General features: G+C 35.2%; 1 protein-coding gene across 1 annotated transcript; it reads left to right on the plus strand.

The window, feature by feature from the left end:
* Window positions 1-8845: 8845 nt before the first annotated feature.
* LOC145096950 (uncharacterized) lies at window positions 8846-13408 on the plus strand. The gene is made up of 13 exons (XM_079034340.1): window positions 8846-9101; window positions 9203-9466; window positions 9588-9788; window positions 9888-10151; window positions 10305-10505; window positions 10612-10875; window positions 10996-11196; window positions 11291-11554; window positions 11674-11874; window positions 11976-12239; window positions 12359-12559; window positions 12664-12927; window positions 13047-13408. Exons 1-13 carry the CDS (start codon window positions 8895-8897, stop codon window positions 13101-13103), a joined length of 2853 nt encoding a protein of 950 aa, XP_078890466.1. The 5' UTR covers window positions 8846-8894; the 3' UTR covers window positions 13104-13408.
* The last annotated feature ends 4412 nt before the right edge of the window (window positions 13409-17820 follow it).

Raw genomic sequence — 17820 nt, forward strand, 5'->3', positions numbered from 1 at the left:
ATGACATATCACATGAACAAGGAAGAAGTCACCCTCAGCAAACTTCAGGGACTTCTCAAGACCGCAGAATCAGGTCTTAAGGGGAAGTCGGTTGCTATCACTCCTACTCAAAACTCTACTCCGGTTTTGGCAATCGGGAAAAGTCGAGGGAGGAAGAGAAAGAGCTCTTCTAAGGGTACCAAGGCTCGGACCCTTGATGGCTCTTCTTCAAGTGGAACCAAGAAAGGTTTCATTACTCTTTCTTCTGACCCAAAAGAGGCTGAATGCTTCTATTGCCATGAAAAAGCTCATTGGAAGCGGAACTGCCCAAAATACCAGCAAGATGTGAAGGATGGGAAAGTTAAACCCAACCATGCAGGTATTTACACTATCATTTCTAATAACTCACCCCATTCTAATTCTTGGGTCCTTGATACCGGGTGTGGTATTCACATTTGTTGTGACTTGCAGGGACTAAGAAGAAGTGAGGATGTGGAGCAAGGAAGGATAAACTTGATCATGGGGAATAGGAAAGCTATACCTGTTACCAAGATTGGAGTTTATACTTTATCGCTAAGTAGTGGGTTTAGTTTAGATCTGAATAAGTGTTGTTATTCGCCAGGAATGGCAAGAAATATTATTTCCTTCCATGCTTTGTACAAACAAGGGTTTATCTTTTCATTTAATAATGAAGTTGGTTCTATTGATGCTTTCTTTAATAATATTCTTTATTTTAAAGCATTACCTTGTGATGGTGTGTATGAAGCTGTATCTGTTGTTGATAACTTAGGAAATAATGTTTTGTGTATTGATTCTACTAATAATAACTTGGATAAAGCATCATTATGGCATTGTCGTCTTGGACATATAAGCAAGAAGCGCATAGGCCAACTCCAAAAGGATGGAGTCTTGGAGTCGTTTGACCTAAAGTCAGATGATAGTTGCGAATCATGCTTACTTGGAAAAATGACAAAGTCACCCTTCACAGGTTCGTGTGAGAGGGGTGAAGGTTTGTTGGACCTTATACACACGGATGTGTGTGGACCATTCAAACATGCCACAAGGGATGCTAATCGTTATTATTTGACTTTTACTGATGATTATAGTAGATATGGATATGTCTACTTGATCAAGCATAAGTCAGAGACTTTCGAGAAGTTTAAGGAATTTAAACAGGAAGTCGAGAATCAATTGGGCAGGAACATTAAGATGCTTCGATCCGATCGTGGTGGTGAGTATCTTAGTTTAGAGTTCCTCGACTATCTAAGGGAATGTGGGATAGTGTCACAATTGACACCTCCCAGGACACCACAGTTGAATGGTGTGGCTGAGAGGCGTAATCGAACCTTGTTAGATATGGTTCGTTCCATGATGAGTCGAGCTACGCTACCAATCTCATTCTAGGGGTATGCCTTGGAGACTGCCGCCCATATTCTTAATCTAGTCCCTACAAAGAAAGTTGCCAAAACTCCTCACGAGATGTGGACTGGTAAAGTACCTAAACTAGACCACATCAAGATTTGGGGTTGCGAGGCTTTCATGAGACGCGAGACTCATGATAAGCTCGAACCTCGAAGCGAGAGGTGTATTTTCATCGGTTACCCACAACGATCCTTTGGTTACCTCTTCTACAGACCTAGTGACAATGTGGTCTTTGTAGCAAGAAGAGGAGTCTTTCGAGAAAGAGAATTTATAAGCCAAGGAGACAGTGGGAGGCAAATTGATCTTGAAGAAATTCAAGAATCAAGCGGTGAAGGAACTTCAAACTCTAGCCCTCAACTTGAGGAGGAAACTCCTGTTGAGCCAATTGACAAATCTGTACCTCTGAGACGTTCCACGAGAGTTAGGAGTGCACCTGAGCATTACTATGGATTCCATATTACTGCAGAAGGTGAGACACTTATTAGTGATGAAACACTAGTAAGTCGAGATGACCCTAACAGCTACGAGGAAGCCATGGCAGGCCCCGAGTCTGCTAAATGGAAGGAGGCTATGGATAGCGAGATACAATCCATGTATGACAATCAAGTTTGGAACTTGGTTGAAAATGTACCAGGTCGTAAGACAGTAGGGTGCAAATGGGTCTTCAAGAAGAAAACCGACATGGATGGTAAAGTACACACTTATAAGGTGTCTAAGTCCATAACTATTTCGGGCTTGTACTTGACCCGACCCGACATGGTCCATTTGGGTTGCATGGCACCATGCAATTGGATAGACTAAATGAGAGAAATAACACTTGGAGATTATTAATATATTATAAGTTCTAATATATTAATAATATTATTTAATTAGTTGATCAAAGAATTAATTTGGAATTAATTAAGTGATCAAAGGATAACTAATTAAATATATGGGTTGGTTATGTAAATCATCCATATCTTGTATAGTGGGCTAAAAGGCTCCATGGATTATCAAGTTGGGTTCTACCCATAGGATGCTCCATGGATGCTCCATGGGAGTTACAAACCCATGGGTCATGGAAATGAAGAGTCATGACACATTAGGGTTTACATGGTGTAACCCTAGATGTGCCAACACTATATAAGAGTCCCATTCTCCACAAAATTGGCTACACAAGTGCAACACAAGTTGAACACTAAGAAACTAGAGGGCTTGGCCGATTTTGAGAAGTGTGTATTATCTCAAGAGTCTTTCCAAGAGCATTTGGTGTTGTGTGAAGCATTTGAGGCATCACACTTGGGGTGCTAGGCTCACAAGGTTTCAAGGAACACAAGCAACAACAAGGTAAGTTATTCTATCTATGATTCAAGTTAAAATTGTTCCCCATGTATGCTAGATAGGAATATAACCTTGGAATTCAACTTTGCATGATAATTAGACAAACATAGATCCAAGGTTATTAGGGTTGCATGTACACTTAGGAAGTGTTAGAATGCTCAAAACCCATCAGCTAGTTCTAAATTCGTAGACGTACGCTTAGAATCCTACACACATAAGGTTTCTAGATCCGGTCGGCAACAGACCATAGATCCGAACAAATAATATCATATATGGCAACATTTAACATTTAGCACATAAAAGCATTTTAGGCAACTTTCCTAAAATAAACTAGTGCTCGTGTCTAAAACATAACAGACACATATCTGAAAACTTCACTTAGCATTCTAAGTTTAAGTCTAGAAATCCTACAAATTCCTAGTTCGCTTAAACTAATGCTCTGATACCAACTGTGACATCCCCAAAATATCGGCCAGAAAAGACTGATTTTCATTTATGCTTTTAAAATAATTTCAGAGTAAATCCTTTTGATTTGAAAGAGTTGCGGAATTTGTTCCCAAAAACAAAACATGATAAAACAATGTTTACCAAAGCATTTCATAAAAGAAATGTATTTTCATTATATAATCAAAACTCGGCGTGTCATGTTCTGATACAAACCAATAAGCATAAACGATAACATTACAAGCATTCAAGAAATATATACATATACAGACTTGTAAACAAAACAACTTGATGGTTCATCCATCTTATGCCCTCGCGCCACTTCCTGTAACACAAATAAAACTGAGTGGGTCAGGCTTGGGAGCCTGGTGAGCATATAGGGTTTTGAACCCACAATAAATAATCATATTTAATTTTCACCAACCAACAATAACCCAAATTACACATTCCCGTTATTCTCACTTTATGTCCCTAAGACAACTAACATAAGGGACCTAGTCTAAGAATATTTCATCGGGGGGACAACACATGCTTCGGGGGTACCTCAGCAATATAAGTCAAATAAGGCAACGATGAGGGGGATGGAGTACAGCGAATGAACACCCAAGTTCATTAACACCTACAGGTGGCGAACCTGCTAATGTTCCACGAGACTGTCTAGAAAAGTCTGTGGTCGTCATCTAAACTCCGCTAGATGACTAGATCAAACAACAACGAGGCCTCTCATATGTTTATTACACACCAACTATCTACGCATGTTCTACCCAACATATTAGTAGATAAAAATACACATTTTTATACATAGTTTAAAAACCTGTATAGCATGCTTTAATCAACACATATTTCACATAACAGATGAGGTACACACACACATAACACATATCTCATAGAGAATAAATCATATCTATGAGTTAGAAGAAAGTGAATACACATTCACACATATAAACAACAATATACTTAATACACTCAAACCATACTTGTATTATTATCGTGTTTATGAAAGGTATTATACACTCACTTGATCAGAAGATGATCGGATAGCACTACGACTTGCATAAGTAGTAATCCTCAGCAGATCTGGAAGATCTTCACAAAAATCGAACTTTTCGCGGGCAGAGCTTCGGCTCGGGAACCGCACTTCTTGGGATCTTCGGGATCTCGGGACTTGCTTCGGGGTTCGAGAATAATACCGGGGCTTCGGGGTATTTCTGGCACGCAAATCGATTCAAAACGGGAGAGAGAAGAGAGAAAATAGCCAAAAGAACTCGGCTGCCCTCGCATCCTATTTATAGGAGGCTAGAGCCTCGGAGTACGCGGGGCGTACTGGTCCGAATTTGTCACTGCGTTTGTCATCCGAAGTGCTCGAGTGCGAGTGTCGACATCTTCGGTGTACGCGGGGCGTACTTCGGATGAGTCCGATGACTCGTCCTCGGATAATACCGGATTTTTCAATTAAATTTAAATACAAAATATTTAATGCACTTCGGAAATTCATATCTTCTTCATACGAACTCCGTTTTCGATGTTCTTTATATCCACGCGAAGGTGAGACTACGCTCTACAACTTTCGTTTAGACTTCGTCGGCTAATTTTAACTTTATTTTTATTATTTATTTTTAATAGGCCGGGACATAAAAACTTCGTTATAAATTCATAACTTCTTCGTTTGACGTCCGTTCTCGCCTAACTTTTCATCGCTTCGAGACCAACAACGAGACCTTCGATCCTCGTTTAGATTGCTTCGGCTAAAAACCCCTCGATCTCAAATCGAGTATAACAGGCTGCATACCGCTAAGCCGAAACTTTGATAAATCATAACTTCCTCATACGAAGTTAGATTTGGGCGTTCTATATATATTCGGAAACCTCGTTTCAACTACTACAACATTATCCAAAGATATCAAGTTTATTTTACACTTAAATTTTGACGCTTATTTTTATTCTTAATTAATCAAACCACATAATTAAGCAATTAAGCACAAAACACATAATACTCAAATAATACAATCTTATTATTTCAAAACGGGTTACAAAGGTTAACCTAGACGATTACATTGCTAAAAATGGTAAGCCCGGAAACACAGCTGTTACACACCTTATTTATGATTTTCAGGCAAGAATCTTGAACCTCTTTATTCTCTTATACTATGCTTTTCTCAACTCAAGTTTTGTATGATTGTTACTCAAAATCTCAGGAAACCCTAGCCTCATCACAATCAAACATGTTCCTGCAAAGTCCATGGGATACCTTGGTGATGTCGGTAACTGGATCATAAGAAGTACGTGAGAAAGCTTTATTTTGATTTTTTGATAGTTAGTTTTTTTAATACATCCTCATAGGAATGCATAACTATCTTTTTGGGTATTTTTTAAGATAAAATCATTTTTTTCAGGGTTTTATTTGCTGCTTTCTATCCCACCACCATTTACAGGTTGGATTTTTTATGCTTCTTTTGGTGACATTTACGTCGATTAACAAGGATATGATTTTGATTTTGATGATTAATGAATGCAGGTCTGATTTTATATTCATTGATGGATTTCTTATCCAAATTCAATTGTATGTATATTACTTTTTAATGAAAATATTTTCTTCAAAAAGAACCTCAAGTCGATCTGGAAAGTGGAAACCTAAATACATGAAGGATTTCTACCTTAAAGATCATATTATCTGAGTAACTAACTGAGTATGTATTAATATTTTAAATTCTTCAGTTTTATTGAAGATGGTCATGGCATAGAGTATGATTGTGGTCAGATCTGTCTTGAACCACCTTACCCTTGAGAGGTAAGAAAATTGTTTCTATTTGTATTTTTGGTGATTTGATATTGCACATATATTTACTTAATGTTAACATTTTTATGCAACATATAATGAGTGTTGTAACCGGTGAAAAAAGACATCAGAATTACCAAAATGATTCTATTGGGCTTTAGCCTCTAGGAGTAATTGTGATGGTTGCTCTTCAAAATTCTAGACTCTAGAAAATCCAACCATGGATCAGTTCACGTACGTTGACTTTTTTTTTCTTTTCAGTTTGTCATAAAAATAGCTTGCTAATATGATGGAAACTTGGTTTTGTATATATTTTCAGTGTATGTTTATGAACTTGAATACCATTTTAACCTTTTTAATCTTGTGAATTTTGGGTTTTATTATGTCTGCACCAGGTGCAGGGCTCTCTAATCTTTTCCTATGTGTGTTATGTTTTACTTATCAAATTGTAAATATGTTTCAAAAAATTCTTGGTTGTCGCTTTTTTTGTCTAACAGGGCTTGATGGATGAATAAAATGTACCGTTTTCTTTTGGTGGAGACGCATGCACTTTAGAGGTAAAGTTAGACCTCTTTATCCTAAATCCTTTAAACTATAACTTGATGTCAGGGAAGCTTTCCATTGTTTTTTCATTCGAATGGAATGCACAATTCCGTTCCATTTTCCACCCGTCGCAAATGATAATGTAATCTATCTTTTGACTTGGGGTTTTTGATGGAAATTGTTGAAAATATGCACCTAGAACATGCAAAGATATTATTTGATGAGCTTCATGCTACAACAAGAATATTAGAAGCAAAAACAGGTGGAATATTAGTTGCAGGATGTGAGTATAATTGTTGTTGTATGTAATAAACTATTTTATGATGATTCTTAATATTTAGATGAAGTGAATATGATTATAATTTTCTAATTGCTTTGGATGCAAAAAAAAAAAAAAAAAAAAAATGTTCCAATAAATTAGTTTGGTATTATATGAAAAAAATTTTGTAATACGTAATTAAACCTTTGATGTTCACATTATGAGTAATGCATCATATGCATGATTGTTAGTCTTAAGTAAATGATATATGAATAATCGTTACTCATATTTTTAGAGTTTAAAAAAAATCTAGAATTTAAGTAGCATTCTATTTTAAAGTCATTTTTTATGATTGTTATTTTACTCACATCCTATTAATCTATAAAATAAATATGTTTTGCACCCTGATAGTTTCTTTTCTTCATTGAATACACATATACCATTCATTCTCTAATTATGATCTTTATAGGTGAGTGTGGAAATATAATTTTTGTTGATGATATAATGTAGACAATAAAAATATTTTGCAATTGAAATTAATATTAGAAACTAAGAAAGATAAAAAGTTGCATATTACCGGTAGTTTATTAAAAAATGGGAAATGAAGGTTTACTATTTTATTATTAAATATTTAATTGATTATAAATTTGGTTATACCATTTATGTTATTATCTATTAATTATTGATTCTTTTGGTATATATATATATATATATATATATATATATATATATATATATATATATATATAGTTAAATTCAAATGTTTTCACTATCTATTGTGTGCATGTATGATTGATTCTGGACCAATCATTTTAGTTATTTTAAGAAATTAATTAATGTATATTAAATGCTGAAAATGTAATTAATACCCATTATATCTTCAACATGTAATATGCATTAATTACTTTGTTAAAATAACTAAAATGATTGGTCCAGAATAAATCATACATGCACACAATAGATAATGAAAACAAAATAACCTAACCCTATATATATATATATATATATATATATATATATATATATATATATATATATATATATATATATTATGTTATGCTTATAATACATAACGGAAATAGTATAAGTTACTTTGAAACTCGGTTTAAACATAATTCAATCTTTCTTCCGGTCTACACTAAATGCACTGCATGTTATTTCGAAAATTACAAGTTTCCAAAAGAAATTTGTTCAAAAAAATAAAATTACACAACAAAAGGAAAGCAATTGACACTATGGAAAAGAAACCGGTTGCCACTGCAAAAAGGTATTCGTTAAAAGAAACTATTTACCGTCCGCCGCAATGTGTGGGTGACGGCTGGTATATATATATATATATATATATATATATATATATATATATATATATATATATATATATATATATATATATATATATTGCATGTCGATTTTGGTGGTGAGTCGTTGTTTTATCATTGTATATATATATATATATATATATATATATATATATATATATATATATATATATATATATATATATATATATTGCATGTCGATTTTGGTGGTGAGTCGTTGTTTTATCATTGTTTTGTTTATCTGTACTATGTACTATGTTGTAGAAATACCAACGACCAATGGCAAGTCTCTTCGACAAACACGTTCTAATATGTGGTTGTTAATTAGAATTAAAAGTCAATTATTAACAATTTTAAAAAAAAAAGGCCGGTGGTTGTTAGAATTAATGTCAATTATTAACCATTTAAAAACATGGTTGTTAGAATAATGTCAATTACTAACCATTTAAAAAACATTGTTAGAATTAATGTCAATTATTAACCCTCTAAAATACTGTTAAGATAGCAGCGAACTATTCAACCTTCGAGTACAACGACCTTCCAGTCTAACATCTTCTACCACCCTCTTATACAAAATAATTACATTTACTAAATCATAGTACATAAATTTAAACTTTCATTACTTTACAGGCCCACCCTAATCTCTATATATAGACATGCTCATAATGGCGATCGTGAATTCCACACCAATTTTCCCCATTTACTAAGAGAATACATTCAGATCAAAACATGGTATACTCTTTCACCATATTTTGTATGATCGTTGTACATCATTTCCTCATTGTTAAGATATTCTTCACTTCATAGTAATTACACTTTATTTTGGTTCCATATGCAGGCAGCCAATGGCGTACTAGTTGGACCGTGGGGAGGTAAGGGTGGAGTTAATCCCTGTATATTCATCCCTAGTGGTAGGATTTGCGAGATCCGTATCAGCACCTCTGGGTGTGTAGATTCTATCAGGTTCACCTACATAGATCATCAAGGGGTCCAAAAACACTCGGAAAGATATGGAGGTGATGGTGGTTCAGCTCAAACGGTAACTAAGCTTTCGTTACATATATTAAATACCTAAACATGAACTATACTTTTCTGTAATTTTATCAAACATCATTATCGATTCTTTGGGTATATCTTCAGGTTACATTTATTGACGATGAGCACTTCATCGGGATTACTGGAACTGTGGGAGTATATGAAGGCTACACTGTGATTACGTCATTGTCTTTCCTTACCAACAAAAAGAACTATGGGCCATATGGTACAAACAAAGGGACTAGTTTCTCTCTTCCTATCACTAAGGATAGCTTTGCTGGATTAACCGGAAACTATGGAGCATACATCGACTCTTTCAGTGTCATTCTTCAATCATCTTCTGTTGGGAACATATTCAGCACAAACATGGTATACTCTTTCACCATATTTGCAAATACTGGGTTTGTGATTTACCTTCTGTACTTCATTTGTTGATTGCTAAGATTTTTTTTCACTTGTTAGTTATATTTTATTGTGGCTCTATATTCAGGCAAGCAATAAAATATATGTCGGACCATGGGGAGGTAAGGGTGGAGTTAAGCCCTGGACATTCATCCCCAATGGTAGAATTTCACAAATTTGTATCAACGCCTCTGGATGTGTAGATTCTATCAGGTTCACCTACATAGATCATCAAGGTGTGCAAAAACAATCAGAAAGATATGGAGGTGATGGTGGTTCAGCTCATACGGTATGTGAGCTTTGTTACATATTAAATACCTAAATATGTATCATACTTTTTTGTAGTTTTATCGTACATCATTTATCGATTATTTGGGTATATCTTCAGCTTACACTTGTTGACGATGAGCACTTCATTGGGATTACCGGGACTGTGGGAGTATATGAGCGCTACACTGTGATTACATCATTGTGTTTCCTTACCAACAAAAAGAACTATGGGCCATACGGCACAAACCAAGGGACTAGTTTCTCGCTGCCTGTTGCTATGGGTAGCTTTGGTGGATTCAGCGGAAACTATGGAGCATACATGGACTCTTTCAGTGTCATTCTTCAATCTACTTCCCTTGAGAACATATTTAGCTCAAACACGGTATATTCTTTCACCATATTTGTGAATATTGGGTTTGTGATTTACCTTTTGTGTTTCATTTCCTAATTGCTAAGGTTAGTTTATATATATATATATATATATATATATATATATATATATATATATATATATATATATGGGCTCTATATTTAGGCAAGCAATAGAATACATGTTGGACCATGGGGAGGTAACGGTGGAGTTAAACCTTGGACATTCATCCCTAATGGTAGGATTTCCCAAATCCGTATCAGTGCTTTTGGGTGTGTTGATTCCATCAGGTTCTCCTATATAGATCATCAAGGTGTCCAAAAACACTCGGAAAGATATGGAGGTGATGGTGGTTCAGTTCATACAGTAAGTGGGCTTTCGTTACAAATACTAAGTACCTAAACATGTACTATACTTTTGTATATTTTTATCATGCATCATTTATCAATTATTTCTTTATATCTATCTTTAGGTTACATTTGTTGACGATGAGCACCTCATCGGGATTACTGGAACTGTGGGAATATATGAACGTTACACTGTGATTACGTCATTGTCTTTCCTCACCAACAAAAAGAACTATGGGCCATACGGCACAAACCAAGGGTCTAGCTTCTCATTGCCGGTCGCTAAGGGTAGCTTTAGTGGATTCGGCGGAAACTATGGCGCATACATCGACTCTTTCAGCGTCATTCTTCAATCATCTTCCCTTGGAAAAATATTCAACACTAACATGGTAAACTCTTACACCATTTTTCTAAATATTAGGTTTCCGATTTACCTTGTCTACTTCTTTGTTGATTGCTAAGATTTTTTAACTTAATAGTTACATTTTAATTTTTTGCTCGATATTCAGGCAAGTAATGGAATACATGTCGGACCATGGGGAGGTAACGGTGGAGTTAAGCCTTGGACATTCATCCCCAATGGTAGGATTTCCCAAATCCGTATCAATGCCTCTGGGTGTGTAGATTCTATCAGGTTCACCTACATAGATCATCAAGGAGTGCAAAAACAATCGAAAAGATATGGAGGTGATGGTGGTTCAGCTCATACGGTAAGTGACGTTTTTTTTTTAAAATATTAAATACCTAAATGTGTACTATAACTTTAATATACGTCATTTATCGATTATTTGGCTATATCTTTAGGTTACATTTGTTGACGATGAGCACTTTATCGGGATTATCGGAACTGTGGGAGTATATGAAGGCTACACCGTGATCAGGTCAATGTCTTTCCTTACCAACAAAAACAACTATGGGCCATACGGCACAAACCAAGGGACTAGTTTCTCGCTGCCAGTTGCTAAGGGTAGCTTTAGTGGATTTAGCGGAAACTATGGGGCATACATAGACTCTTTAAATGTTATTCTTCAACCCTCTTCCTTTGGGAACATATTCACCTCAAACATGGTATACTCTTTCACTATATTTTCAAATATTGGGTTTGTGATTTACCTTTTGTACTTTATTTGTTGATTTATAAGGTATGCTCACTTGTTAGTTATATACTATTTTGGCTCTATATCCAGGAGAACAATAGAATACATGTTGGACCATGGGGAGGTAACGGTGGAGTGAAGCCCTGGACATTCATCCCGAACGGTAGGATTTCCCAGATCCATATCAGCGCCTCTGGGTGTGTAGATTCTATTAGGTTTACCTATATAGATCATCAAGGCGTCCAAAAACACTCAGAAAGATACGGAGGTGATGGGGGTTCAGCTCATATGGTAACTAAGCTTTCGTTACATATATAAAATACCAAAACACGTTCTTTAATTTAATGTAACTTATCGTACACCATTTATCTGTTATTTGGGTATACCTTCAGGTTACATTTGTTGATGATGAGCACCTTATTGGGATTACCGGAAATGTGGGAGTATATGAAGGCTATACTGTGATTAGGTCAATGTCTTTCCTTACCAACAAAAAGAACTATGGGCCATACGGCACAAACCAAGGGACTAGTTTCTCATTGCCGGTTGCTAAGGGTAGCTTTGGTGGATTTAGCGGAAACTATGGGGCGTACATCGACTCTTTTAGTGTTATTCTTCAATCTTCTTCCTTTGGGAGCATAATCACCTCAAACGTGGTATACTCTTTCACTATACTTTCAAGTATTAGGTTTGTGATTTACCTGGTGTACTTTATTTGTTGATTTCTGAGTTTTGTTCACTTGTTAGTTATATATTATTTTGGCTCTAAATCTAGGAGAGCAATATAATACATGTTGGACCATGGGGAGGTAACGGTGGAGTGAAGCCCTGGACATTCATCCCGAATGGTAGGATTTCCCAGATCCGTGTCAGCGCCTCTGGGTGTGTAGATTCTATCAGGTTCACTTACATAGATAATCAAGGTGTCCAAAAATATTCAGAAAGATACGGAGGTGATGGTGGTTCAGCTCATATTGTAAGTGAGCTTTCTTTACTTATATTAAATACCAAAACATGTACTATATAATGTTTTGTAAATTTATCATACATCATTTATCGATTATTTGGCATTATCTTTAGGTTACATTTGTTGACGATGAGCAGTTTATCGGTATTACTGGAACTGTGGGAGTATATGAAGGCTACACTGTTATCAGGTCAATATCTTTCCTTACCAACAAAAACAACTATGGGCCATACGGCACAAACCAAGGGACTAGTTTCTCGCTGCCGGTTGCTAAGGGTAGCTTTAGTGGATTTAGCGGAAACTATGGGGCATACATAGACTCTTTAAGTGTTATTCTTCAATCCTCTTCCTTTGGCAACATATTCACCACAAACATGGTATACTCTTTCACTATATTTTCAAATATTGGGTTTGTGATTTAACTTTTGTACTTTATTTGTTGATTTCTAAGATCTGTTCACTTGTTAGTTATATACAATTTTGGCTCTATATATAGGAGAGTAATGGAATACATGTTGGACCATGGAGAGGTAATGCTGGACTGAAGCCATAAACATTCATCCCGAACGGTAGGATTTCCTAGATCCGTATCAACGCCTATGGGTGTTTAGATTCTATAACGTTCACCTACATAGATCATCAAGGCGTCCAAAAATACTCGGAAAGATATGGAGGTGATGGGGGTTCTGCTCATATGGTAACTAAGCTTTCGTTACATATATAAAATAGCTAAATAGGTACTTGTCACAACTAGCATTCTAGCTAGGAAATTCTGTACTCTTGTAAACATTATCTACTGTAAACTCGTAACCCTAAATCATGTTATGCTTGAAGTTCTTCCTATGGAAACAAATTCAAACCCAGATTCACCAAGTAATGTTGAAAACCCTAAAAATCCCGGTTTAAGCCTATTATAAACTAGGATTTTCTTATTGGGCCTAATGGACCAATAAGCCGCCAATTTGACTATGTTGGGCTTAGAACCTTAAAATGGGCCATAATTGGACTCACATTCACAAAACCTAATCTTTTGGGCCTCATTGGGCCCTAACGAATCCATTTAGCCCTAATGGACCATAAATCAATTCTTTTATGCACATTGGGCAGTGAACCACCTCTAAAAGCCCAATGGGCCGAAAACCTACTTAATGGACTCATGGTTTCGAACAAAATCAAGCAACGGCCCAAGATAAACTACTTCATTCCTCCTAAGCCCAAGAATTCAGCCCAAGATAAAAAAAAAAAGAGGAAATGAGATTAATGGGTGGTTAAGGGGAGGATGACACGTCATAATTATACATGGGATATCCATGCACCAATCTCATACTTCCATGCATCCATCACCCCAAGACTCCCTCCTCTCTCTTTCTATCTTATGCTCGGCCGAAGGAAGGAACACACACACACACACAACTCACTTGAAGTTTCTCTCAAGGACTCACAACAACAACCTCTTACTTCCTCTAAAAAATTTCAAGAATCATAAGAGCTTCAAGGGGGATTTCATCCAAAAATCACTTCCAGTTGCATACTAGTAGGTAAGATCTCAAAAAATCTAAGCAACCTACTTTCTTTTGAAACTTAATCACTTCTCTCACTCCTTATTTTCGTGATTATACTTCTTAGAACTTCTTTAAGTTCGAAAAATCCTCTCAAGGAGTTTGCTAGAACCAAAAGCACATCACCTTCTTCCAATTCTCTTCAAAACCGAAACCACAAACCCCAAGGTGAGTTCACACCCCTCTATTTTCGGTTTTCATATGATTTATGGGGGAGAATACAAGTAAAATGTGTAGATCTATGTGTATTTGTATGTTATGTGTGATTTCTTGTGTTTATGTGGTGAATATGTGCTAAAAATGAAAGATATTTTGAGATCTATAGTTCAAGAAGGAACAATATGTGATCTAGGATATATTCCACTTAACATGTCAAGATAAACTACCATACAAGGTTTATAATAAGCATACTACAACATAAAATTTGTTATTGGACTATTTTTGATAAATAAACAAAAGATGGGGAAAAAGATGTCATTCACGGCTTTTACAAGGACCAAAAGGTCAAAGCAGCTAAAATAAGAGCTTTTATTAATATTATGCTTTTTAAAGGACTAAAAATGTAAATTTTAGCCTAATGGACTAAAATTTGGGATTTTCGGCTATTTAGGCCCAAGTATGCGAAAAATCAAATTTAAGGGGGCTGAAATGGAAAGTTTTCTAAAAACAGGGGCTATAAATGTAAATGAACCTATTTCATGGGTTAAAATGGCCTTATTTATCAAAAAGGACTAAAATGCAAAGATTTTGGAATTTGGGTTAAAAATGTAAAACTTTTGAAATTTGGGTGAAAACTATAAAATTTTGTAAACAAAGGACTGAAAAATGTTCAAAGTTTATAGTTTGGGCTGAAACTCTATTTTAATAAAAATTTTGGGCCGAAAATGCCAAGAGAATAAACTCAGGGACCAAAAATGTCACTTTTCATTTAAAAAGGACTAAAAATGTCATTTTATTTAAAAGGGGCTGAAAATGTTACTTTTGATGAAGAATGGGCTGAAATGACCAAATAAACATTTTGATCAAATATGTCAAGAATATAACAATTTCTAACTTATGGACACGAAGTATCTACCCTAATAAATAAGGATGATTTTGCCACATGTTCTTCTCTCATTCAATTTGCCACATGTCATTTTGTCATAATTTAGAGATATATTTATTTTCCACTTGTCATTTATTTCATTTTCCATTTCTAATATATTATTAATTTGTTTCCATAAATTAAACATACCATAATTATATTAATTTCAAATTTTATATTTTAAATTTTAATTTCAATTTTAAATAAATTTACAGTTTAAACATTTGTGTTTAACATTTTGTTATAATTAACCTGTTTAGTATACGGGTCTGATAACTAAACAATAATTTTAACTTATTTATTTTTTGCATGTTTTTTTTCTCATAATTTTTATTTATTTTAAATTTCAAATTCAAATAAACTTATCATTTAATTGTTTCTATTTAACATTTTGTTTTAATCAACCCGTATAATATACGGGTTTCACAACTAGTATATACATATATCGTTAAACCATATCGTCGTTACAAATCAAACATCGGGTGTTTTTGCTTCGTAAATAAATAATCAAAGTAAAACAAGTCCTTTGTCACTAATTTTATAGACTAATAAATACATGATACGATAACTAAGCCCATTGTTCCCTATTTGTGCTTATTGGGCCTTCGTGACCCAATTTCATAATCTTTTGGGCCCATTATAATTAAAATATGCTTAATGTGCCTTGGTGGCCCAGTTACATGTTTGGTAGACCTCCATTAACCTTTAAATGATATTGGGCCTTAGTGGCCCATTTGTATTACTAATGTGGTCCCAAACACTCATCACTAGCTTAATGGGCTTTAACGGGTCGTCGTATGCTCGAAGGCCTAGAATAACATACATGACCTACGATCCGTCATGGTCCTCACTCATGTTTGTTAGGCCCACTTCATATTCACGAAAACATTAAACAATTATGGACAAGGTTATTCATATTCATAAACTTTCGGTTTGGATTTAGTGAGAAATGTTGTTCAACACCAACGAGTGTTTGGGCGTAGCCTGTAGTTAAAATAAAAGTCTCCTGGAGGGAGAGCGGGAGTGTGTGTATAGATCTATACGTGGGTGACTCCCTTACACCTAAGTTGTTCGCTACAGTTAGACTCGGCCAGTTTAGGGTGACAAAACCTTGAACAAAATCCGGCATTTTCACAAATGCTTAGGCAGGCGAAATAGTCATCATCATGTATGGATATAACGACTCACATCGAGATCCGTTACTCATTTCATTGTTTGGAAAGGCGAATTCATATATAGTAAACGTATGAGAAATTATTCAATAATACAAAAATCGCCATACTATTTTAAAACGGAAAACATCGGGTTTTCCGGGGGTAACAACAGTATTTATTATAAACATATACTCTTTATACAATAAACAAATATGAAAGTTATTCATTTCACATGTCTTAAATAAAACACACATACACTTATGGGATCTTCGCAACGTTTTTCATAAAAAGTCTTTTTACATAAAATGTCGAATTTTTTGGGTTTTACAAGTGACATAAACTACTTTACATCAAACATGCTTATGAACTCACCAACATTATATATGTTGACCGTTTTCAAAATAACTTGTATTCTCAGGTAACCGTTAGAACGAGGAAGCATCAAGTGCGTAATGAAAGTTTCTTTTATGATATTGTTAAACATCAAACATTTAATATTTTGGGATTATGTAATGTAAACAATGTACTTGATGTGAACAATGCTACTTGTACTATGTAATGTTTAGTTATGAATGTGTTATGTTTCATGTATATTTATTGTGATGATATTTCAATTATTAGTCACGCCAGCCCCCAGACGTTTTCGTCGTCTAGTTCGGGGGTGTGACAGTACTATCAGGTTCACTTACATAGATAATCAAGGTGTCTAAAAATATTCAGAAAGATACGAAGGTGATGGTGGTTCAACTCATATTGTAAGTGAGCTTTCTTTACGTATACTAAATACCAAAACATGTACTATATAATGATTTGTAAATTTATCATACATCATTTACCGATTATTTGGCTATATCTTTAGGTTACATCTGTTGACGATGAGCGCTTTATCGGGATTACCGGAACTGTGGGAGTATATGAAGGCTACACTCTGATCAGGTCTATGTCTTTCCTTACCAACAAAAACAACCATGGGCCATACGACACAAACTAAGGGACTAGTTTCTCATTGCCGGTTGCTAAGGGTGGCTTTAGTGGATATAGCGGAAACTATGGGGCATACAAAGACTCTTTAAGTGTTATTCTTCAATCCGCTTCCGTTGGGAACATATTCACCTCAAACATGGTATACTCCTTCACTATATTTTCAAATATTGGTTTTGTGATTTACCTTTTGTACTTTATTTGCTGATTTCTAAGGTGTTTTCACTTGTTACTTATTTAATATTTTGGCTCTATATCCAGGAGAGCAATATAATACATATTGGACCATGGGGACGTAACGGTGGAGTGAAGCCCTGGACATTCATCCCGAACGGTAGGATTTCCCAGATCCGTAACAGCGCCTCTAGGTGTGTAGATTCTATTAGGTTCACCTACATAGATCATCAAGGCGTCCAAACACACTCGGAAAAATATGGAGGTGATGGGGGGTTCAACTCATATGTTAACTAAGCTTTTGTTACATATATAAAA

Source organism: Lactuca serriola, chromosome 4 (assembly GCF_051521515.1).
Source record: "Lactuca serriola cultivar US96UC23 chromosome 4, Lser_US96UC23_V15, whole genome shotgun sequence".
NCBI classification, from domain to species: domain Eukaryota; kingdom Viridiplantae; phylum Streptophyta; class Magnoliopsida; order Asterales; family Asteraceae; genus Lactuca; species Lactuca serriola.

Bases quoted from the DNA above. Each gene is read 5' to 3' on its own strand.
- LOC145096950 (XM_079034340.1), top strand. From the start codon at position 8,895: ATGCAGGCAGCCAATGGCGTACTAGTTGGACCGTGGGGAGGTAAGGGT. The intron at 11,555-11,673 runs GTATACTCTTTC...CTCTATATCCAG, and splicing joins ACATATTCACCTCAAACATG to GAGAACAATAGAATACATGT. The intron at 12,928-13,046 runs GTATACTCTTTC...CTCTATATATAG, and splicing joins ACATATTCACCACAAACATG to GAGAGTAATGGAATACATGT.